Source organism: Prunus dulcis, chromosome 7, assembly GCF_902201215.1.
Source record: "Prunus dulcis chromosome 7, ALMONDv2, whole genome shotgun sequence".
NCBI lineage: Eukaryota > Viridiplantae > Streptophyta > Magnoliopsida > Rosales > Rosaceae > Prunus > Prunus dulcis.
This window is the reverse complement of record NC_047656.1, coordinates 15,265,056-15,288,505: the sequence shown is the minus strand read 5'-3', so window position 1 is coordinate 15,288,505 and position 23,450 is coordinate 15,265,056. Positions and strand designations below refer to the sequence as shown.

Here is a 23,450-nt window from a genome sequence, read left to right as displayed (position 1 = left end):
CTGAGCCCGCTATAAAAGTCTTTTTCTCATCAATAATACTTTGCTTATTTGCATAAATAACACGTGGAGTAAATCTGACACATCAAGTGTATTTGTGCGCCAATAAAAAGTTGTTGACGGTGGCACCTTTGGCGGTCTTCAGATAAAGAATCGCTTTAACTATTATTTTGATCCAAAATAATACTATTTTTTTAAAAAAATTGGGGACTTTATTATTATCCCCTTCAAAAATTACGAGGAAATAAATATTAAGAAAAATGGTATTCGAGACTTCGACTGTGGCTAAATTGCACTTTTGTAACCATGTCAAGCGATATTAAAGAGGAGGAAAAGTGAAAATTATAATTCAAATATGAAAAATATGATACTAGTGTCACTTACCGTGTATTAAGGTTTTTTAGGGTAGGTGGTTGACATATTTTTTTCAAAAGTTAAGCCTTGCGAAGCTAACCCATTTTCTCAACGGTGAGGTCGCCTGGCCATTGTGGCATTATTAACAAGGTGAGGTTTAGTTTAGATTGCGTTAGGTTTTTAGGTCATCTAAGATTTTTATTTTTATTTTTTGGGATTAAAAGCGATAGCAATTTTATTGATAACACATAAACAAGTACAGAGTAGTCGCAATGCCAAATATGAGTACAACATCTCCAGTGACCAAACACAAAAATAGATTGGTTTGATTTGGAGAGAATTACGCACGCTAGAAAAACCTAAAAACTCCAATTCGGCAGACAAGAAGCATCAGTACTCATACCTACAATACAGATCCATCGCGCAACAACAGTAAATGCAAATCCGCATCGAAAAGTTGAACACAAAATACATACATCAGCAAACTCCTATTGAGTTTTTGAGAATTATTAGAGTCAAATAAACATAGAAACAAGGAGACTGCACCACTTTCTTTCCAACAACCCAAAGAGACTAGTAGCACCAATGTGGCTAAACCTCTTATTTTGCACAGGCAAAACCCGATCCCACACAAGCTAGCAACAATCACTTTTCCAACTCTAAACGTTGAATTGGAGCAAATTCCATATGCGTGGACCAAAAGCTACAACAAAATCATAGCGTCTACAGTGGATTGCAGTACTTGCTTCAAAAACACTACGAAAACCAAAGAGAAAAGCTGAGTCGACAACACTACACCGCAACCATCCTATTGACAGCAAGACACATCCAAGAACAACAAAAGTCAAGGACCTACAACAGAAAACACACAAACAAACACACACACAAACACACACACACAAAAGACAAGATCCAGATAGATCTGGGCAAGAGGACCCAAAATCTAGACAAATCTGGGGAGAGAAGAGGAGAGGGGAATAAAACTAGGAAAGGAGAAAGGGAGATGAGGAGAGAAAGATAGAAGATGGGGAAGCCACCCAGCCCTAGAGGGGGGCGGTGGCTACAGTGCAAGCTCACAGCTTCACCTTCAGAAAGAGTTTAGGGTTTCAGCAGTAAGCGATTTATTTTTTTTATTTTTAAGGTCATCTAAGTTAAAGGCAGGAACCGCATATCCGGTCCCTGCTTCTCAACCACCCATGGAGGAGGTGGACATATTTTAGGTAATTTCTTATTTCTTAATAATAATGCTAAATTCATCACAAATTTAGGCCACACTAATAAAAAAGAATAATGTTGTACCACATTTTTATCCCACGTTTCTATACCATATGATGTGGTATGTCCATATTATATGCCACATCAATTAAATCAATGAAGTGTATTTTAATTAAGGCAATTAAATCAATGAAGTGTATATGCCACATCAATTATATACAAATATGATAAAGAGTATGATTTTTCAATAAAAAAAAGAAAAAGAAAAAGAAAGACAGCCGGTCTGAATCAACTCAAGAATACATTAGGTCGGCCCAAAATGGATCAAATTAAGAATATATTAGGTCGGCCCATGTACACTCTAAATCTTGGACGCTACAGAGTTGCAAAAACTGAGTTTTAAAAATCTGAAGGAGAGGGTCGAGCTCGAGAGGCCCAAGTATGTATTTATTAATATTTTTATATTAAAATATAATATGGAATTATTTCACATAGGCACTAATGTATGATCGTCCTTTAGGGGTAGAGATGAAAAGTTCTCCGAAAAAAAGGGTGCTGTAGACATTAAACAAAATAATTTTTATATATAAAGTAAAAGACGGAGAACGATAAACAGAGTGATTAATTCGGTTGGCAATGGCTTGCATTAATATTGCTTGACCTCTAGCTAGGATGGCATGTGAGAAATATTTAGTGCAGTAATTTAGAAAACTGAACCCCCTCCAAAACTTTAACACAAGGGGAATATCAAGCATGTGACTAAGGTACAAAATTTACGAGATACAAACAAAGGTAAAAATGCTTCTTTTCCAAATTTTATATATATAAAATTTAATTCACACCACCCCTTTCCCCCTCTGTTTGTTAATGCTACAAAATTTAAACCTGACAATATGGCAATTTACTTACATAGTAGTTTGACCGACAGAAGGCTGACTGTCGTGATCGTGAACCCGTGAGACTTGTAAAAAGCGCATGTCAATTTGGCATGCATCATCACCAAAATACTTCCATCTTACATTAAATTGATCACCCTCCACAGCACAAGAACCCATTTGCTGAGCACGGAAAAAACCACACACTCAAGAAAATTAACGAGACTGAACTGAACAGAAATTGAACGGTCAGATTGAATTGGACGTACGGACGGTCAGCATATGATCAGAAAAAGACAAAATGACAGAAACCTCAGAAGTGTCCGGTCCAAGTCGAGAGACAGTGAGTCTAACAATCGCCATTGGACAATCAGATGCATTCCCCAGGTTTAAAAAAAAGTGAACGGATATTTGTGAAATTCAGTAAAATGGCTCCCGATTCAGGTGAGCTTTTAACTTGCAGTTCAATGCTCATGTGATAGCCGACTAACAACTAGTAACTCCTCCTACCAGGGTGTAATATTTATATAAAATACCCTAAAACGATAACCGAGCTGAGATGTTGGTTAAGTCAGTTGGTTAGAACAGTGAGTTCGTTTTTTAACATTCAGGTTCGAATCCCCATAAAATAGATAACTTAGCTCATGATCATCAAGTTAATCAAACGGTGGGCATGCATTTATCATGTAGATCATCATTCATGGTCGTCATTTGTAACATGAAGCGAACCAACAGAACAGAAAGGCAGTAGGTTTATATGTAACTCATGAGGAGAAATAAAGAAAGAAAAAAAGTTAAAAGAAATAAACAACTTGAGAAGAAATAAAAAAAAAAAAGAAGAAGAAGCAAACTAATTAACAACATGGAATTAATTAATTAATAATATTTCTTCATCAACATCCTCGCGAGCTCATCTTGTGAAGTCATGGACGAGGCTTGGTCTGTCCGTGACGTTGAGACGCCAAGAGAGGAAGGGAATGCCGGTGGCGTCGTTTTCGTGGTGCGCAGTGTCGTCCTCCATGAACCGAAACTCGTTGCCCATGGCAGGAGAGAAGCACGGCATTTTCTGGGTTTGTGAATGCGGCATCCATGAATTGTTGTGGTGGTGCTGGCTCAACATGTGACTGTTGTGCTCCATTCCTACCACACTCGAACTGGCGCCGTTTGCTGCCGCCGCCGTGGCACGCCTCTCTTCTTTCTTGAACCGAATTCCACAGGCATTGCACAGTGACTGCAAAAATCGAAGGAATTAAATTAGTTTGATTAAAATGTTACAAAATTATAATTTGTAGGGAAAAAAAATGTAGTACAAAAAAATCATTGGTGGTTTGACTTGGGAGTACAAGTAACAATCATTACGAAAAAGAAGCTTAGAATCCCATCATTTTTTAGGGATAAACTTCGTAATTAATCACATCATTACAAAATTAAAATACAAAATTAATTAAAATGGGTTAATGGCATGATTGGAATTAGGTGGTGTACCTTGGGGCCTCTTGGACCGTTTCTCCAGAGAGGGGTGGAGGTGGTGTCGCAGTTGGCGCAGCGGCGGGCGAGGAGGGGGTCGTTATTAGAATGGACGGCGTTAGATACGCCGTTACCATTGCCGCCGCTGCGGTGGCTGCCGTTCTTGTGATGGTGGGAAGACGTGGCTGACGTGGCGTGGTGCTTGGGCTGCAACAAGTCCCAGCAGAAGTTGGAAACGCTGCGCCGCTCGTTGCGGGTGCGCTTGTCGTCGAGGACGACGTCATTTTCGGTGAGGCGGGTGGAGGGAGTGCCTAGGGAGAGAGTACAGTCGACAGAGGAGGAAGAGGATGCGAACGGGTACATGTGATTATGATGATCATGCTGCGTTTCGTGATGGTGATGATGATGATGATCGTACGGCTTGTGATGGTTGGGCATGGAGAAGAGCATGGAGAAGGAGGAATTGGATTGGGTGTGGTGGAGGACACCGCATGTACATGGACCGGCCATGTTCTCATGTGAGCTGCTACTACACCTCTGCATAATTTCTTTTTTTTTTTTTTTATGTTCTTTTTTTGGTGGGTTTTTCTGGGTTTGTTTTTGTTTTTGTTTTCTCAAAATGGGTTTGGTTTGGTTTGGTTTGGTTTGAATGAAAGCAAAGTGTGGTGGTGGGTTTTTGAAGATGAAGAAGAAGAAGAAGTAGGAAGAGGCAAATAGTGAAGTGAGAGCGAAGTGTAATAATAAATGGGTTTGAAGAAAAAAAAAACTTGGGGGAGAGAGAGAGAGAGGAGGGAGAGGAGTGAGAAGGGGTTGTTGTCTGGTAGCTTTATAAGCTAATAAAAGGGCGAAATACCAGTCAGCAGCTGCAGTCCACGTTGTCGTGAAATGCAAATAGAGAGGTGTATTATATATATAGCAAGGGAAAGGATGATAAAGATGGAGACAGAGAGGGACCCAATTTGCATGTTACAGTGAGAGAAAAAAACACATAATGGACCAAGAAGAAGACTGAGTCATTTAGTCAGTTACCCTCCTCAGCCTCAGTCTCAGAGTGTTTATATATCCATCTATTTATCTCTCTCTCTCTCTGCTACTAGTAGTAGTACTTGTAGGGCATCAACGAGTGTACATTATTTCACAAACTACAAACACTAAAATCACATTTTCACATGTTCATGTTATTGTATATATGTCAAATTGTGATTTAAAAATAAATTTCAAACTGTTGGGGACGTGGGAAATTGAAATTTTAAATAATGTAAAGGGTAATGGAACAAAAAATGAAATGAAAGAAAATGATAATGAGGGAGGAGAATAATGGGGGGAAAGGAAGGGGTTTGGTTTTGGTAATGGTGAGAGAGATTGGGGTAGTCAAAAGAGCCCACGTGACTAGCGGGAACAGTCTTCTATAGATCTGCCTTCTCCGATCACGAGGCCTAATGAGTCTGGTGGTCTGGTCTCAAACCCAATACCATCAAAAACCTCTGTCCGTATCCGTATCTCTGCTCCTCTCTTCTGTCACTGCCACCCTCCCAAGGAAAATGGAATAGTCTCTCTCTCTCTCTCTCTCACTCTCCCCAGTCCCATTCGCACTCCCACACACCACATTCACGTTTTTTATAATTACCATTTTACCCCTCTATCTCTCCCTCTCCTCTCTCTTCTCTCTCCTCTCTATCCCTCTCTCAATCTCTGCCACAAGTATATTCAGATATTCAAAGCCCTTGTTAGTCTTTGTCACCCTGTCACGCTCTTTTTCGGAGCTCTGGACAAGGTATATATGTATGTACCCACAAAATTAAAATTAGGTGGGTCACTTAATTAGTTTTAAAGAAGAAAAGTATAGTTATGATATCAGTGGTTCATTTACGCGTGAGTTAAAATTTATTGTTATATTTGCTTCAACGTAGTTAGATGACTTACTATAATATTCTTCGAGTAAAAAAAGAAAAGTACATATGTGCCAATCATTTCATTAGTGAATCTTAATCTTTCACCAATGCTATATATCTACAAATTCATCACTGCACCTATGCATCCTCTAATTCTAAAACTCTGTTTGGTTATTATAGGGTGTCAAATCCATCCATCAAAATCGACCCATGCCCTAATAGTCCATTTTACCACAAGAGGAGCCAGTTTTTGAGACCTAGCAAAGTACTTCTACTACTAGTAGTATAATTTGCAGTGGCCGTACCCAGTGGAATCACGTGAAGTAGTAAACAAAGGAAAAAAGAAGCCAAAATGGTCATCATAAAACCCTCAAGGCTCTCAATTAGGTTTGAGAAAATCCTCAAAATACCCATCACAACTCAACAAGGTAGCTCACTTTTGAGATATTGTATGAGAGTAGGAAGACTAGTAGTGGTAATAGTAGAAGATTTGGAGATTTTGATCAGACAGAAAAGCGAAAGAGAGAGACAGGGAGAGAGTGATAAAGTTGCACAAATATGACACAACGCAATCATCAAAGCAACACAACACTTTGGAAGTTTTGGGTGTTTTTCTTTTTTATTTTCTGTTGGGTCAAACCGTCAAAGATGGAAACTCAAAAAAGATCAAAAGGGTACTTGCTAGTAAAATCAACAAATCAAAATTTTTTCAAAATATAAAAATATAAAAAAAAATTGGGAAGAAAAAAAAGGGTGTGGCCCCCACAATATTATGATGGGCGGGCAGGCAAGCAAGCCCCAACAAACAAACCTCTCTGGAAGCCCGACCCCATGTTTTGATCAAAGATTCAAAACACAACCAAAGACGCAGAGAGAATCAGATCGTCTAGAGATTGGTGAGGCCACAGTTGGACAAACGGGACGACTACCGCTTTCCAAAAGATGCTCTCGCTCCCTCTATCTACCCATTCGCTCTGTTAATTAATGAGAGAGAACAAAGCAAACAATCAAACAAGCAACCAAGCAAACTACGATTAGCCCAAGACAACACTCACTAAGTGTTGCATTTTTTGCTATTACACATAACACATGCATTTCTCTCATCCCCACGCGACCTCTTTCAACGTGTGACCTGCAATAGTAGTCTTCTGTTTAATCATAAACTAATGTGTGCGTCAGTCATCATTACGTGGCATGTCGAGATGGCGTTATTATGATTCTACATAAATTATAAATTAAGCGACATGTTAATACAATGTTATTAAACATGTATGCATGTGTGAGTTAGGTTAGTTGGTCAGACCAACGAGTCCTTCTCTTTAGGTTCAAATTTAAATCTCTATATCTATAGATTCAATTAACATAAGTAAATTGATAACATTATATAACGTTGTGACTGTTTAGACCTAAATACAATGACTATTTAGTCTTCTCTTGTGTAAATTACACGCTCTATCGAATGTGGTGGTTGGGTTTGCCCAAGTAAATTCGAGTAATTAATGCGGATCTATTTATAATGTATTTAATGTTACTCTGGGATTTGCTTAATCATCCAACCCCAAAAGAATCTAATTAGTGTTGGTTCACCGCCTCTCATGCACGCAACGCAAGTAGTAGTAGTAGTAGTCATCGTCGCATATGCTCTCTCCTATATTAATCATGATGTTTTGTGGCTCGTTGGATTTGGTGGGGCCCGCTCTTAATTGGGCCTTGGTAAGGTTTTTTTTTCTTTTTTTTTTCTTCCCACTTTTCCAAGGTAACCCGACGACGACGACGACCAGAAAAATATCGTATCTGCCTAAAAATAATTAATAAATAATCATCACTATCACTAATGGGAGTGCCACGTGGAAGCCGCAGAGGGATTTACTTTGCATGCATGCATGCAAATGGGTGTGGTTTTTATTATAAGTTGCAAATAATAATAAAAATTATCAATTATGAGCTTTGGAACCCATAAAAATACACATTCCTCAAAAGCACCAAGATACAACTGGAATGTCTGTCCCTCTTCCCTTCTCTCTCTCTCTAGGGTTTTTGATTTATTTAATTTGGTTTTTAACTTTTTAGCTAAGGTGGGTTGGATTGGGTTGGGTTTGGGATTGGTCTAGGGGGCTGGTCAATTTGTAGTTGACCAGAGGATCTTTGTTGGCTGCCAGGTAAGAATAAATTCAATAAAGTAATAATATTCCAGTGGGTGTTGAGAGAAAATAAAAATAAAAAGAAGAAAAAAGCAAAAATTGGGAAGGGAAGTAATAAGTGGACCAGCATTTAGAAAAGGAGGGGGGGGTGAGGTGAGAGAGAGAGGGAGAAGGAAGAAAACCCCCCTAACAAGCCGTCCTATGAAATGAAAGCTAAATCCTTGTCAGTATCATGACATCTACTCATATCTATGGGGAACACTGTAAACCTCTAATTGTCTCCTCCAAGGAGGTCTAAAATATACTAGGATTTCTTTCCTCTCTTTTTTCTTTATTTTTATTTTTAATTTCTTCTAAATGTATGATATGTTCCATTTTAACAATATTATAAGATAAATGTTTTTAAATTGATAATATTACAACATATAACATATTTATCGTACGTGTTATTTTTATTTGAATATATGATACAAACTGAGACTGACCAACAACAAAACACATCAATTCTATTGATTTAATGTGGAGAGGAATTCTCAACCAACTTTTGAGCCAATCGAATGTTGATCTGCGATTTGCTACATAAGGCAACATGAAGTACCTAAATTGATGAACCGACCGACATGCAGAATGTGGAAAAGTGCCAAAACTAAGGGGATAGCGTACGTTGTTGGCTCAGATCTAGTCTTCATGATATATACCCCAACGCCAGGCTTTTCCTTTCTTCTCCCTCTTCTACAACATCTTTCTCCTCCACACTTTGAATCTCTTTTGAACCTTTTGCAGAGACCAACAAGACCAACCAACACATTTCTCTTTTAAGGAATATGTATAAACTTCCTGATCCGGGAACTGTTGCGCTTTTTGTTTTTCTGCTAAGGAAGATCTATGATCCCTCATTGCGATCCAGATCTTGACTGCTGAATCTTCTTTACAACTTCAAAGGGAATCAAATGCATAAAATTTTATTCCAACCCCCCTTTTTCAATTCGTCCAAGTTTAAAGAAATATTAACGGACATGTAACATGTCGATGAGGTTATCAATATTGAAAAATGTCATAAATTCGAACTTTTAGGTAATTGTTAACACTATGTGTGTATATTTTTTCTTTAAAACTATGTAGTGCTTCACCCATATGATACACAAGCACATATTTTCTAGTATCATAATTTAAAATGAAAAATGCTAGGCTTATAACATTTTTCATACCACATTGTGTACCACCTCTTTAATAGAGGTGAACCCTATTGTATTGGTGGGCTCCACATCTATTAGAGAGGTGGTATACAATGTGGTGAGAAAAATGTTGTAAGCCTAGCATTACTCATTTAAAATATATGTTCGTCGCTCATCCATCCATGTTAAAACACATCGACTAGTAACACTGTGTGGGCTATTCTAGTACCATCCAATAAGGTTTCTGGGCTTTAAAGGCCCAACTAAAATAAGCGGGTCTACAAAATATGGTTGCAAGCAAATTGTGTTTGTTCCAAGTTTAATGAAGCCCAACTGAAAATTGGACTGTGCTTATATGGGTTTTTTGAATGAAGCTCAGCCCATAAGTAAGTTAGGGCCAGCTTCTCCCGCCACCTCTTCCGTTAAACCCTAAACCCTAAATACCAGAAGCTTTACCAGTTTCCAACTACACGTTCGGTTTTAGCTCCGAAAGCAAAACCAAAGCCAGAAGAAGAACAATGGAATCAGTTGCAGACACGAACTCAGTGGACCTGAAGGTGACGGAGCTCTTGAAAGAGGTCCAGCTAGACTATTCACCTGCATTCACTAAGGCCGTAGACGACGCCGTTTCAGCCATCAAAGGAGCCATCGATAAAATCCCAGAAAACCTCAAGGTTAGTTTCCTTTCCACACTCTGAAACCGAATTCCTAACTTCTCATGGGTGCCGAGAAATTGTAGCATTTTGAGCTGGATTATGTGGTGTTTGTTCTTTGAATTTGAAAAGCTATCTTATAGGGATGCATTTTTTCAAGAATTGGACTTCTACTGTTATTCATCTAATGAATTTGTATTTCACCATTTACATTGAACTCACTGGCCATCCTTGGTTTAAAATTCGGGCAGGTTACAGCTGATGAAGCTCCCGGATTCGTCAGAGACATTGGTGCAGACAAGGTTGAGTTTGAGTTTAAGAAGCCGAAATCAATTGCAGTTGGTGGGAGTTATGCCCTACAGTGCATTGTAAAACCTGAGGTTAATGTGGACCTTTTGGTCAGGTTGCCAAAGGTATTTGAACACCAAACTTCATGATCGTAACATGTTTTTTGTTTTGATAATCAAAATAAGTGTGTTAATTCTTAATTATTTATTATCGTTAGAGTAGTTTTTGGTAAGAAGATTAGGTGATCAGGATTTACGAGAGGTTGTATTTACTCATGTGGGAAGTTCATGAATCTAAATAATTTTCTCTTTTGCAGGAGTGTTTCCATGAGAAAGACTATTTGAATTACCGGTACCATGCGAAAAGGTGCCTGTACCTTTGTGTAATTAAAAAGTTTTTGATGTCTTCTTCATTAATTCAGAAGGTTGAATGGTCCACCTTACAGAATGAAGTCCGGAAACCTGTATTGATTGTCTATCCAGGTTTGTTTTCCTGTGGCACCTTTTGATTATTATTTTCTCTTTTCATCAACTTAAAATGCTGAATATTTTTGTTTCTTTGGTGCCTGATAAATGCAACTTTTGAATTACAAATAAATCGGTATCACAGGCATGAAGCTTGTTGAAGTCCCTGAGTTTTGTATAAGGATAATTCCTACAGCACCATCCCTTTTTAGCATTCCGAAATTGCACTTGAATCGCAATAATGTTCGTGCACTAAATCAAGGTAAAGTATGTTATCGTGTTTGTGCCATTTGATGATGTTTTCAAGTTAAATGCTTATAATATATTTAACTCTTTTTTGAAGACGGCATTCCTCAGGCGACTCCTAAGTACAATAGTAGTATTTTGGAAGACATGTTTATTGAAGATATGGAAGAATTTCTCAAGAAAACTTTTCTGGGTTGGAAGGAATTACAAGAGGCCTTAATGTTGCTGAAGGTATAAACCAAGCGCTCGCTTGTCATTTTAAAAATCTTAATGCAATATCTCTGACAAGGGTATTCTTATTGATGTAGGTCTGGGCTCGTCAGAGGACACCAATATATGCTTATGATTGCTTGAATGGATTTTTAATCTCTGTCATATTGTCATATCTTGCGGATAGAGATCGTATTAAGAAATCAATGAAGGCAATGCATATACTCCGTGTAACACTGAACTTCATTGGTATGCTTATTTTACAGGACTTTTTTTGTATTTTGTTTTCGCAAAACAAGGAACTGTTGTGCACTACAGAAACTAGATTGTCTTACTTGGCTATTTTCTAACTCAAAGTTGGTTTTTCAAGGCTTTAATAGAGAACTGTGATGACTATTATACTTAATATTGTTATTTCATGTGCAGCCACTTCAGAGCTTTGGAAACATGGGCTCTACTTTACGCCGAAAGGCCAAAATGCTATTCCAAAGGAGGTCTGCTGTTACTGGATCTTAATATCTTCAATTATGGTCTTCACAGGTTTTTTGTTGTCTTCACAGGTTTTTTGTTGTTTTTGTTCCACAAAATAGACATGTGATGTACTCGCCATTTTTGGTTTCTTGTTTTATGTCTGTATCTGTTTTCCCCAAATGATTCCTAGAGAGAAACTATAACTAAGAAACAGACAAGTTGGGAAGTAAGATCAAATGACATACATATGAACTTCACTCTTAGCACACTATCCTTTATTATATTGTCAGCCTTGCGACTTAAAAGAACTATGTGCTCATTCAGAAGTCTGTTGATGTCTCTTATCAGTTGAAATAATTTGAAAAACTTGCTTTTGTTTTTCGGACTGAAGCATTGGAATAGTCTCTTTACGAGTATCCTTCATTGCTTGCTAATTACTTCTGTGTCTATTTTGAAACTTGTACAAATGCTCTCCCCTATATTGTATTATACTGATATTAGTTAACTATGATCTTTGGGATTGCAGAAAAGGTTGCCTCTTAAAGAATCATTTCCAGTTGTTATATGTAGTCCATCTACAAACTTTAATTTGGCCTTCCGGATGACAAGGGTTGGATTCCTCGAGGTACTACTGATTCACAGTTAAATTTTGCTCCATAGTAATGATATATATAGTACACACTCAATTGACCTCTTTACAAACTAATGTATTGCTCTGCATTTCAGCTCCAAGATGAGTCTGCTTTGACACTTGAATGCATAAAGAAAGGTAGAGATTGTGGATTTGAAGAAATTTTTGTGACTAGGGTTGACTATCCTGCAAAATATGATCACATCATAAGGTATAATTTTTTCAAATCTATTTCTTATTGAAGTTGTCTTTATTGTGTACAATGACCTTGTGTTAACTTTTGTACAATGACCTTGTGTTAACTTTTGATTTGAGACTGCATTATCCCTACTGTCCTTGCCTGCTTGTGGTTTGATTTTTTCTTTTTGTGTGCATGGTTGCTCTTTTAGGTTGAACTTAAAGGGGAACAGTAAAGTTTATGCGTCAGGATTTTGCTTGGATGATGAATGCTGGAGATTGTATGAGCAGAAGGTGCATAATGTTTTAATTCAAGGATTGAGTGACAGAGTGAAGACTGTACGTGTCACTTGGAGAAACATGTTATCTGAATGCAGCATAAAAGATGTACGGTATCAAGTATTTAACTTTAGCACCTCACGTCAAAGATGTGTTTTTGTACCAGATCAATTTGTTTATATTGGTATGTGTCTCCAGGGATTGTCAACACTCAATGCAGAGCCATTGCTTATTGGAATTTCAGTGAGCTCTTTAGATAAAGCTTTTAGGATTGTTAATATTGGTCCAGATGCTGATAATAAAGAGGAGGTATTTTGAGTGTATGTTTGGAATTATAAGTCAATTATTTCTTTTGGTGCATGTATTGATTTTACTCATTCTCTCTAGGCTCTCAAATTCCGCAAGTTCTGGGGGGAGAAGGCGGAGCTCAGGAGATTTAAAGATGGTAAAATTGCAGAAAGCACAGGTTAGGCATTTTTTTTGGCCATTTTTTTTTTTAATAAAAAAATTTATTTGACCTTAGTTGTATTATTATGATTTACATGATTTAAAATGATGACACTGTTTGCACAATTCCTTAGTTTGGGAAAGTGATCAATGGAAAAGACATATCATTTTAAAGAGGATTTCTGAGTATGTGCTTCTGCGACATCTTTCTGTATCAAAAGAGAATATAATGCACATAGTGGATCAACTTGATTTCTCGTTGCTATATGGCACTGAAGGTAAACTAGAGCCATTTGTTATCGTTAATTTTTGTGCAATTTCTATATAGTTCTCTTGTTCTTTGTTTCATTTATTGATTTATGAAAACATCTTAACTCCCGCAGATCCTATATCATCTTCTGGGAGTTTGCTTGGGGCATTTGAAATTCTATCAAAACAACTGCGTCTTATTGAAGACATTCCTTTGAAGGTTTCTACTGTGCATCCCCTAGATTCAGGTATAATTTCTTAGCTGGAAAAAAAAAAAAAAATTTTTTTTAAATGCCGAGCCTGAATTGTCTATTCCAAATATTTGATTATGGCTTGTATTCTCTCTGTGTTCGGGATATGGAATTATTTGATTGTTGTTATACATTGTGTTCGTTAGCATTGACCCTTTCGTTCAAGAATTTTAATTTCAAAGGTTGGTGGAAATATCCTCATTAAATTTCCTTTTTCTTCTGTATAACTCATCAAAAGTTTTAGATTAAAGTTTTCTACACATGTACACATGTGCACGCACACACACATGATGCTCTAAAATTTGGGGTAATTTGAAACCTTTTTTCAGTATTGAAGATCTGTACAGTCACTTTGGCCCACTTGGGCTTTTCCTCAGCATGTGTGTATACCTTTTGTTGATAAAAGAGATTGGCAAATTTTATTCATTGCTCGAAAATATAATAACAGTCATATAGCTTGTAAAAATTCATTAGTAATATGATTTTGAAATGATAGTATAATTATATCCAGAAAAAAAAAAAGACAAGATAATTTGTATATAAAGGTATGCTTTTTATATGGCTCTTCCTTCAACCTCTTTTGCTCAAGGTCAAGCAATGCACGCTTATCATGACATCTATATATTTATATACAGCTTTCAGGTTTTCATCTGTCTTCCCACCTGAACCTCATCCCCTTGCTAATGAAAAGGGTACTTTTCTAAGACTACGTAATCTCCCTCCTTCCTGCATTCGTCCGCTGGAAGTTATGATCCAGGCACGCCACTATATCCTTCGACTATTCATGATTTTTTAAATTAATATTACCAGTCAGTTAACAAAAGCCTCATTACTTGATCTAATTAGTTGGAAGGTTCTGGAAACTGGCCAATGGATGATGTTGCGATTGAGAAAACTAAATCTGCATTCCTTCTCAAGATTGGAGAGAGGTGGGCAGACTGGGATTACAAAATTTCAATACTAGCTATACTGTCTTTTGAAAGAAATATCTGATGATACTACTATGGCAGTCTCCAGAATAATTGGGGGATGACATGTACAGCTACTGAGGATGATGTGGATGTTTTTGTCTCTGGATATGCCTTTCGCCTTAAAATTTGGCATGAGAGAGGCCTGACTTTGTTGAGACGGGAAAGTAAGAACTAAGACTCACATATGATTACATTTTCACTGTCGGGATGTTAGATTCTTTTTCCCCTTTTAATAAGAAAGGATGTCAGATTCTATTAATGCTGACCCCTTCAACTTCTTTCTGACTGCAGCTGGAAATGATCAAGTGAAGCAGGTTTCTAATATGGACAGGGAACTTTATTTTCGCAGTCAACATTCCAGCATGATTAATGGATTACAGGGTTGTTACGCAGCATATGGGCCAGTTGTTAGGTGAGTTTTAGCATTTACATTTTTTTATCTCTTATTTGTGATCTTTTACTGCATATAACTTTTTTCGTTTCATGTGAAGGCTTGCAAAACGGTGGGTTGCATCGCATCTGTTTTCTGCTTGCTTGGTGGAGGAGGCAATTGAGCTATTGGTTGCATACATTTTTTTGAAGCCTTTACCATTTAATGCTCCTTCCTCACGGATCACTGGATTTTTAAGGTTGACATTTATATATCCTATTTGCAGGGCATTTATATAGTTCTCAATGACACTTTTGCCTAAAAAGATAGAATTACTAAAATTGCTTGCTTTCCTTTTTTGCTTAGGAGCATCTAAGTAAAATAATTCCAACTTGACTGGCAATTAGAAATAATGCGGTGTAGCGCGCACAATAATTATTGCAAAACTTTACAATGGTGCTGTCTTATTCAGCTAAAACTGTTCTCTCATATGCATGGTAATTTCATCAACAGGTTCCTGCGATTATTAGTGGATTATGACTGGACCTTTTCTGCATTAGTTGTTGACATAAATAATGATTTGACTCCAAATGATGAGAAAGAGATAAGCGTAAGTTCTTGAGTTGAGCTTTAATTAAGAACCTTGTTGATCTCTTTGTTTTCTTGAGTTTATATTTTCTTGGTTGCTACTAATAGCAGTTCTCAACTTCAGGATAACTTTATGTCAAGTAGAAAAACTTATGAAGAAAATGTGCAAAGCGTAAATCCAGCAATGTTCTTAGCTACAGCTTACGACAAGGCATCCGAAGCTTGGACCAGATTCTCACCAAACTCAATGGTTAGTAGATCCTTTTGATTGGTTTTTATTTTCCTGTAATAAAGTTATTTTTTTAGTAAGTTCTTGGTGCTCTCTCTAGTTTTCTGGTCTATGATACTTTTCCTGAGCTGATCCTGCCTATTTAATAAATTTTACTGGCATTTCAATGCATTTCCTTTTCCATTAAAATTCATTGTCTAATTCTTTTCTTGGCTCATGTTAGAATATCAGTTCAAAACTTAGTTTCCATGCAAATGTTAATTATAGACATGGGGGACTTTTGTTAATTCTTCTAATGATTGTAATCAAAAGATAAGACTAATTGAAACCTTTGGCTGACAGAACATTGAGATGAATAATCCTCAACAAAATGGATGTGTCTCTAAAATTTGTGATGGCTGGCTATCTGTATGTCTGTACTGAGTGCAGTAACATTTTTGCTAGGAATTATAGATATGTTCTTTACTATGCTTATCTAGAAGTTTATCTTGTTGAATATGCAAGGAGTTAAAGAGGTTGATGGCCTATGCTGGTAGCAGTGCAAACTTGTTGACCAAACTGATATCGGAGGATCATAATGATTCTTATAGATGGGAGGTGAGCCTGACAAATTTACTAATTGTTTTCCGCTAATGGTTTTTCCTTAATGCATGTTTTGATATATGAGAAGTTGCGAACTTTTAAAGTTTAATTCTTGGTTTGCAGTGCCTTTTTAAAACTCCTTTGAACAATTATGATGCTGTGATTCTTCTCCACGGAGATAAATTACCTTACCCCCAACGTCTTCTCTTCTCGTCCGAATTAAATCAAGGTTCTTTATCTTACCTGAAAGTTTGCATGGCCACGGTTTTATTGCTATTCTCTCTCCTTTTATGGCAATGCAACACTCAAATATTGGTATGTGCTAAGTTTTCATTATGAGCATATCTTGTTCAGGGGTGCATGTGGCACGTGGGAATGCGAGCAAGGTTTTTCACCCCTTTCTTTTGCCTGGTGACCTGAATGGAAACTCAGAGGACCTAAGGAATAAGCTATTGGTAAACTTTGATCCAATGAGGTGCTTTGTTGGGGATATAGAGGCAAGTATTATGCAATGCCTTAATTTTGACCATGATGCCGTTGCGTTCTATTTCATTCTGGGCCAATGCTTTCTTTGCTTACATCTTCTTTTCTTGAATGTAGAAAGAGTACTCCAACACCTTCAAGCTATGGTATGATTCTCTGGGTGGTGATGCTGTTGGCATAACGTGGGGGAGATATAGTTCAAAGGTATAATTGGATGTGTTCCAACAGAATAAATGTGTATCCCAAATTCTCAATGAAAATTTTAAAAAATTATTCTTCTACACATCTTAATCAGCTGTATTCTCTGATCCTAATATCTGCAGAAACGGGGGCGGGAAGAAGAAGCAGAGGAAGTAAAAGATCCAACTGATATATTAAAAGATGTCGGTAAAGTTGGAAAAGGGTTTGTCAGGGGCATTTATCTTCTCAAAGCCCCAAGGCTCATTGGTTAAATCTATTATATCGTCAATTGCTCAAAACTTAATGGGTGACAAGAATTTTACTTCTCAGCTGCAGCTGCTTGTTGACACGATAAGCAACCCTCAGCTCCATTAGTTTAACGCCGAGGGCACCCATTTAGATCCTTGTCGCAATCATAAGCTTGATGTGCGGCTGCAGATTGAGCGAGTTTAGAGGGTCTTTTTTGTAACAAGTGTATCATTAGGTTTACTGGTAATTGCGATGCCCATAACAGAAAGAAGCAAAAAAGAAAAAGGACACTATTTGTATAGTCGTATTTCCAGCCATGAGAATTTTACTATCTGAAATTGTATTATGTTACAGTGAGCAGATTGAGAGCAGCATTTTTGTTGATGAGAAATTCTTTCGAACTGTTTCATCTTGTTACTTGAAAGTAGCTTATGGAATGATATGCTCTATATTGTCGAAAAGAGAACAATTACTCAGTAAGGCTTTCTTTCTTTTACCTGGATATGGTAGGAATTTCATCTCACATGATTAACGTATTACATGAGAATACAAAGGAACATAATTTAATATCGTATCTTCAAAATTAAGAGAACTATGATATTTAATATATGTGCTATCATCGCCATAATCAATATCAAAATGTTTAATATTGATGTGGTAAAAACAATTACGCAACCTCACCTGAAGTCATTAATGATGGGGTTCAATCCCACAATTCTGAAACTGACGGGAAATTATAGATTCATCTGCAGCTGCCATGTTAGCAACAAGAGCCTGGTCGCTAGTAACTACATCAGTTGGAGTGCTTCATGAATGAGTTTTTCTGTGAGTTCTTTAGGTAGCCCCATCACCGTGTCAGTCGTCCCTACCTGCCACAAACCGAACAAAGCACATTACAAAGAAATGTTTGAGAAGGCAGATCAAGAGCAATAATTGAGGGGCAAACTATTATGATTATTAATATATATGCATGCAAGATGCAAAGATATACTGAGGCTAAAATTCAAGTTTTTTGGTTGCTGAATCATTTGGAAGATGCAAGAAAATTTAAGAACACATTATTAGTGAAGCACAAGGAATGTGGCTAAAAAATGAAAGGACCATGTGAAGGGCTCTCTTAGTTGTATCTCTGCAGCATAGACATGAGATAGAGAGAAGAGAGAGCTAACCACTGCTTCTACAAAAGGAGATATCAGTGGATGTTCCAGCATCAAACCCCCCGCGACATCGAGTGTAATTCCCTCCTCTATCTGGGCCAACATCAGACTCATACACAAAATTCAACAAAGAAAAATAGCTCACAATGAAGTACCTAAAGTGATTATGTATCCAATATTTACCAGGCTATCAATAATCTCCTCTGGTATGACATGAAAATAAACCTGTACCACAACATCATCAAATAGATATTATAATTACCAAACTAACCATGAAGGATATAACTATCCATAATCTTTGTTAATCACAAACTTGAACCAAAAAAGGGAGAAAAGAAGGTTATTTCTGACATGCGATTGTTGCTCTTTAGGACAGGACAGCTAAAGAATGAGCTTAAGCTGTAAAAGAATAAGTACCTCCGCTCTGCAACATCCTCCTTTTCTTTTTCCTGTTTTAAGGTTGGTCACAAATACAGATCCTATAACTGCTGCTTGGCCGCCAGAATAGCCTGCAACCCACAAAGACTTGACCACTGCATCCAGCTAATTTTAACAAAGGGAAAAGGTGGACAGTTTCCATTTAAGCAAACCTTTGATAAAATTCCATGCTTCTTCCTTGCTGGATGGTTTTTCCCTTATTATCCCTTCATACACCACCACCTCAAAATCAATAAGACGCAGTAGTAGTGAGAATTAACCTTTAACTGCACAGTCCATGCCAACAACACAAGAGACACTCACTAAAATTCACTAAAAGAAAAAACAGCCTCTGATGCTTTTTCACCTGTAACATGTTTTCTGGATAAGTGGGCCACACTTAAAGAGCAAATGGAATTACCAGACCGCATAAAGGGTATTTCAATTACAGAATTTTAGAACAGAGACATGTTCTATTTCGATTCTTAGCGAATGAGAAACTAATCTACGTCAAAATCAGATACATTTCAAATAGCAAGAAGTTGAAAAATGTAAATATATTACATATAAACGCATACTGTGTCCGCAGTAATCAACAGTGTTGCATGAGCATCTTCATCCGGCTGACTTGTACTTTGAAGCCTTGAAATTATGGCATCTGCCTAAAATAAAAAGGGAGGCAAGACACACATGAATGAAAGTTATATTCTCATAAATATAATTCAAAAGTCATGCAAACTGAAAAGTAAAGCATATAAATTAGAATCTACAGTTCTACATTGCAATTCTTGTAAAACAAAATTGAACCCACATATTTGACCAGCAAAGTAAAACTAAAGAAATTACAAAACCACCACCAAATTGAAAGAAAGCAAAGAAAAAGCAAAAGTGGACAAAGAAGACGTACTTTGGCCTCAGCTAGAACCATCACCAATTCCTCAGGCTTATCCATCCTTATACTTTTTTCGTCTATGTCTGCAGTCTAGACCCATAAACCAGATCAAAAATTTCAATGGCTACCCATTAAGCAAGGCAAAAAAAAGATTGCTTCTTTTATATAAACACAATGTACCAGGATGGTGAATTCATATCCCATCTCCGCTAGTATTTTCCGTCGTGCCATTGAAGCCGAACCCAATATTATCTGTCTCAGAAAAGATTAGAAATTTCTGCAGATTCGCTTCTTTTAAACACCGAAAATTTATGGCTTAAGGTTAATTTGTAATGACGAACCTGAAATGACATCTTTGTCTCTGCATTCACTTTCTGCTCTATCAAATTATCAGAGAGAACTGCACTGGCTGGCTGTGACTGAGTATACGTACGCTTTCCGTTTTGGGCCTAATGGTTCAACTCGGCCCAGTTCAAATCGCATTTTTCTCCAGAATATACCCTACATATGACGGCGTCGTTTTGCATTTTGGAAAGAGTTAATATCACATGGCCGCATCGGCGCCTTTACCTCCTTCCCGTCAGTTTCTTTTACCTCCATTTTGTTTTCCTGCTCAGCTCCTCAGGAACGACGACGACGTTTTAGTATTACAAAGTAAATCAAAGGCGACTATGGGTTCTTGTAGAAAGAAGAATTTTGGGAGTGGTAGCTTTGTGTCGAATTTGAGGGATCACATTCATGAATTTATTCATGCCTCGATGGATGAACACAGAACTTGCATGAAAGAGACAGTGCGGAAGGTACGCTTCTAGCCTCTCTCTCTCTCTCTCTCTTGTTTGCAGAACATGTATTTACTTAGTGGCAGATTTATATTTGTGAATTGTTGGAAATTTGGGAGATAAATATGATTTTGGTTTTGGTTTGGTCTAAAACAGATGTTTGAAAGGGCAAAACTTTACAGAGAAAAGAGTGGCGGTGGCCCAAAGGAAGGAGAAACACCACTGCCTTTGCAAACAACTACAGATTAGGAACATTTTGTGAGCTTTTCTGTTTTCTGGGTTGCAGAGAAAATAGTCGTGTAAGACATTTTTGAGATTCTTATCTAGCATTTATATAGGTTATGTGATTGGCATGAATGACTAGAAATGTATAGAAAGCAAATGTTAGAGTTCTTATCAATCAATTGCTATTGCTCATGTGCGTGTGAGTGACTGACGGGGCAAACTTCGTGATGACTGGAATGGTAATATAGTTTAGTTGTTTGCCGGTTTTCGTTGGTATGCTAACACTCAAACGTGGAAAATTAGCCGTTTACATCCAAATGATTCAGTGTTTCATGCCCTTTTTTGGGAATGATTTGAACCTTACAATGTTAGTTGCAGACTTATTGTAATGAGTTTAAAAATGTGTCACTCAGTTAGAGTAATATGTTATTTAATGCTTCCTTTCTTTAATTTTGAACCTAATATTTCTTCCCCTAACCCCAACCCACCCTATGTGACTTAGAGCTAAGGCTCATGTGATATGCATCCTTTCTTTAAATAATGATGAGAAAAAAGTAAGCAATAGCATATGGGATGATTCTTCCTGGGTACATGTGCAAGACAAAAGTATATTGCATCTAGAAGTTACAGGAACAAAAAAGGGAAAGGGGTAGGGGGGAGTGGGGTGTTATGAGTTAATTTCTAGATGCACTTAAGAGGAATTTGGTGCTCTGTCTAATTCTGGACGGCATCTTCCTTTAGAGCTTTAGGATCTTCAGCCTGCAGAAGAAAAATGGAAGTTATTATACAGGCAGCTTGTAGTGTTTTCTGAACTAAGTGCTTTCTAGTGCTGCAAATCATCATCAATGAACAAACTTTCTTACAGTATAGGAACAAAATATATGAGCAAGGAGTAAGCAATGTTCTTTCATCCACTATGGCTTTAACTGTTAGGATGAAGAGCAGATAATGACAATGTTGAAAGTGCGACTCCACTTATGAAGAAGATTCAAGCTCATGCAAAATGAAGAATAAGAAGGTTAGTATCAAATTGAGGCTCGATGTTATCTGAGATGGACTTCTATGCTTTCACAAGCACAATGGTGATACCTAGAATCCTTATATTTGTGAATACGGATTTAATACAGAAGTGTGTTTCACTTGTTACAGTTGGTGATATCATAGAACAGTTCATATATCTTGTGGTTATAGAAGGTCTGAATATGGTTAACCAAGGATTTAGAAGCTGTTTGTCTAGTCTTCATCTTATCAAGTAGTAAGGAGAAGCGTATTACCTCTTTTCTTCATTGCTGATGTTACTTGCTCCAACTTTCCGATACTTAGGGAGGGGAACTTTGCCTGACTCAATGCGCTTGATGTCTGATAGAAGGATCTCATACTGCCTCTTCACTTCCTCTTCAGTCGTCCCTCCAACAATCCTGGCTATCTTGTGCCAACGATCAGGGGTTTCCTCATCATATGTTGCCAGAGCGTTTTCGAACAATTTGTTTTGTTTGGCTGTCCAAGTCAAACTGGTTTGCGGGGAAGAAAGCTTGCTCATGTTTCTGAGATATTAGAGCAACGATTAGTATGGCGAAAGTGATCAGAACAAAGCTTCTATTTAAGAGAGAGAATGAATTCGGGTGATAAAAGGATTGGAAAAAATTGAAAGGAAACGCCTAAGGCAGAGAAGCTGAATGGTATAGAAAGTCTGAAATATAAAGAAAGGTAGCATACTTAAGTCAAGGGACTAGCAAAGAAGAGATCACAGGATGACTGTTCATGTAAATGGGGTGATGCAAGTTGGCAGACAAAATTTCTGGTTTGCATATTATAAAATATTATGTGTTTAGAATAAGAAGCAGAAACTAGGAACAGAGAAACAGAGAGAGAGAGTTATGTGATTCCAAGGACAGTCAATTGCTTCCTTTCCAAGTCTTTTTGTAATTGGAAGTACGATGATCTAATATTATATTATTATAAGCATGTGGGTTTTCATAAGTAGAGGGGAGAATCATTAAAGAAAGAACCCACTCACCTTTTGAGAATAAACAGATGTCATCGTGAAATGTTCTTTCCTTAAATTATATCATTGCAAAACAGTGTTGGTTAGGAGAATCTGGCTTGCCTGCTTAGTTAATTTCACTTCCAAGAAAATGATTGTAAAACTGTAAATCCAGATTATGTTTTCCAAACAACTTCTTGATATTTATTGATACAAAAGAAACAAATGTTGTAACATGTATATGTGTGCATCCTACATCATTATCATTAAACAAATTCTTCTTCCTGGTTTTCTTGAAGTGGCAGGACCAAGTTGTGGTTACTTACAAGAATCACACTTCTTTTTTTAGCTACTGTATAAAATTGGATACTCTTTGGTCCTGTTTTATCCTGTATTCTAGTTTCTGTCTGACTCTAGAAATGAGAATTTGGTTTTCTTGGGCCATTATTCATCAATCCAAGCTTATTTTGTTTTCTTTTTGTTAGTCATTTATCTCTACTAGGTAATTCGGTGCATATGAAATGGTATGATATGCATAGGGTTCCATTATTGTAGCTTTTGTCCAAAAATGGAGATAAAGAAAAGGGTGTTTCTTTGTCTAATCTGCTTGGCTATATTATATTATTCATCAGTGTGGAACAAAACTCATAAGCCCATGTGAAGTTTCTCATATTTGCTAGACTTTTTCTTGTCCTTTGAAATCGGCGGATTGGGTAATGAAAGTGCATGCTTTGTGTTCTTTTGAGGTTTGCTTATCCTGTTTTTTGAGAAAAAAAAATTGATTATTTTAAGTATAGGATGATCATGTTTAGGAAAGTTTAAAGCTACACGCTTATCTTGAGCTAGTCCCCCCAAGGAAAGC

At 37.2% G+C, this 23,450-nt stretch overlaps 4 protein-coding genes and 1 long non-coding RNA gene across 8 annotated transcripts; 2 read left to right on the top strand and 3 right to left on the bottom strand.

Annotated features, from left to right (window-relative positions):
* Positions 1–3,270: 3,270 nt before the first annotated feature.
* LOC117635602 (GATA transcription factor 19-like) lies at positions 3,271–4,640 on the bottom strand. The gene is made up of 2 exons (XM_034369930.1): positions 3,927–4,640; positions 3,271–3,672 (listed from the first exon to the last, which is right to left on the bottom strand). The coding sequence occupies exons 1-2, from the start codon at positions 4,449–4,451 to the stop codon at positions 3,352–3,354; spliced, it is 846 nt and encodes a 281-aa protein (XP_034225821.1). The 5' UTR covers positions 4,452–4,640; the 3' UTR covers positions 3,271–3,351.
* A 4,888-nt stretch (positions 4,641–9,528) lies between these two features.
* LOC117633566 (nucleolar protein 6) lies at positions 9,529–17,610 on the top strand. 2 transcript variants are annotated; one of them, XM_034367215.1, is made up of 26 exons: positions 9,529–9,790; positions 10,021–10,182; positions 10,374–10,539; positions 10,667–10,783; positions 10,865–10,998; positions 11,076–11,226; positions 11,404–11,471; positions 11,975–12,073; positions 12,175–12,290; positions 12,469–12,643; positions 12,734–12,844; positions 12,923–13,001; positions 13,117–13,260; positions 13,366–13,479; positions 14,118–14,239; positions 14,329–14,411; positions 14,493–14,617; positions 14,745–14,865; positions 14,945–15,082; positions 15,337–15,433; positions 15,536–15,661; positions 16,145–16,237; positions 16,346–16,451; positions 16,577–16,719; positions 16,823–16,909; positions 17,029–17,610. In XM_034367215.1, exons 1-26 carry the CDS (start codon positions 9,635–9,637, stop codon positions 17,155–17,157), a joined length of 3,162 nt encoding a protein of 1,053 aa, XP_034223106.1. In that variant the 5' UTR covers positions 9,529–9,634; the 3' UTR covers positions 17,158–17,610. The 2 variants fall into 2 exon arrangements, with proteins under 2 accessions (XP_034223106.1, XP_034223107.1); XM_034367216.1 differs by lacking the exon at positions 12,734–12,844 and having other exon boundaries at positions 9,558–9,790.
* Positions 17,611–17,717: 107 nt separating this feature from the next.
* Positions 17,718–20,098, bottom strand: LOC117633567 (7-methyl-GTP pyrophosphatase). Of its 3 annotated transcripts, none has more exons than XM_034367217.1 (9): positions 19,942–20,098; positions 19,781–19,852; positions 19,616–19,690; positions 19,287–19,370; positions 18,882–18,951; positions 18,709–18,800; positions 18,475–18,516; positions 18,304–18,384; positions 17,718–18,003 (listed from the first exon to the last, which is right to left on the bottom strand). In XM_034367217.1, the coding sequence occupies exons 1-9, from the start codon at positions 19,951–19,953 to the stop codon at positions 17,923–17,925; spliced, it is 609 nt and encodes a 202-aa protein (XP_034223108.1). In that variant the 5' UTR covers positions 19,954–20,098; the 3' UTR covers positions 17,718–17,922. The 3 variants fall into 3 exon arrangements, with proteins under 3 accessions (XP_034223108.1, XP_034223110.1, XP_034223109.1); XM_034367219.1 differs by having other exon boundaries at positions 18,304–18,380; positions 19,942–20,057; XM_034367218.1 differs by lacking the exons at positions 18,304–18,384; positions 18,475–18,516 and having other exon boundaries at positions 19,942–20,057.
* A 185-nt stretch (positions 20,099–20,283) lies between these two features.
* LOC117633569 lies at positions 20,284–20,796 on the top strand. Its single transcript, XR_004586684.1, has 2 exons — positions 20,284–20,400; positions 20,536–20,796. It is a non-coding gene; the product is annotated as an uncharacterized LOC117633569 (long non-coding RNA).
* Positions 20,797–21,159: 363 nt separating this feature from the next.
* LOC117633568 (protein RADIALIS-like 3) lies at positions 21,160–22,537 on the bottom strand. The gene is made up of 2 exons (XM_034367220.1): positions 21,879–22,537; positions 21,160–21,363 (listed from the first exon to the last, which is right to left on the bottom strand). Exons 1-2 carry the CDS (start codon positions 22,142–22,144, stop codon positions 21,342–21,344), a joined length of 288 nt encoding a protein of 95 aa, XP_034223111.1. The 5' UTR covers positions 22,145–22,537; the 3' UTR covers positions 21,160–21,341.
* Between the last annotated feature and the right edge of the window lie 913 nt (positions 22,538–23,450).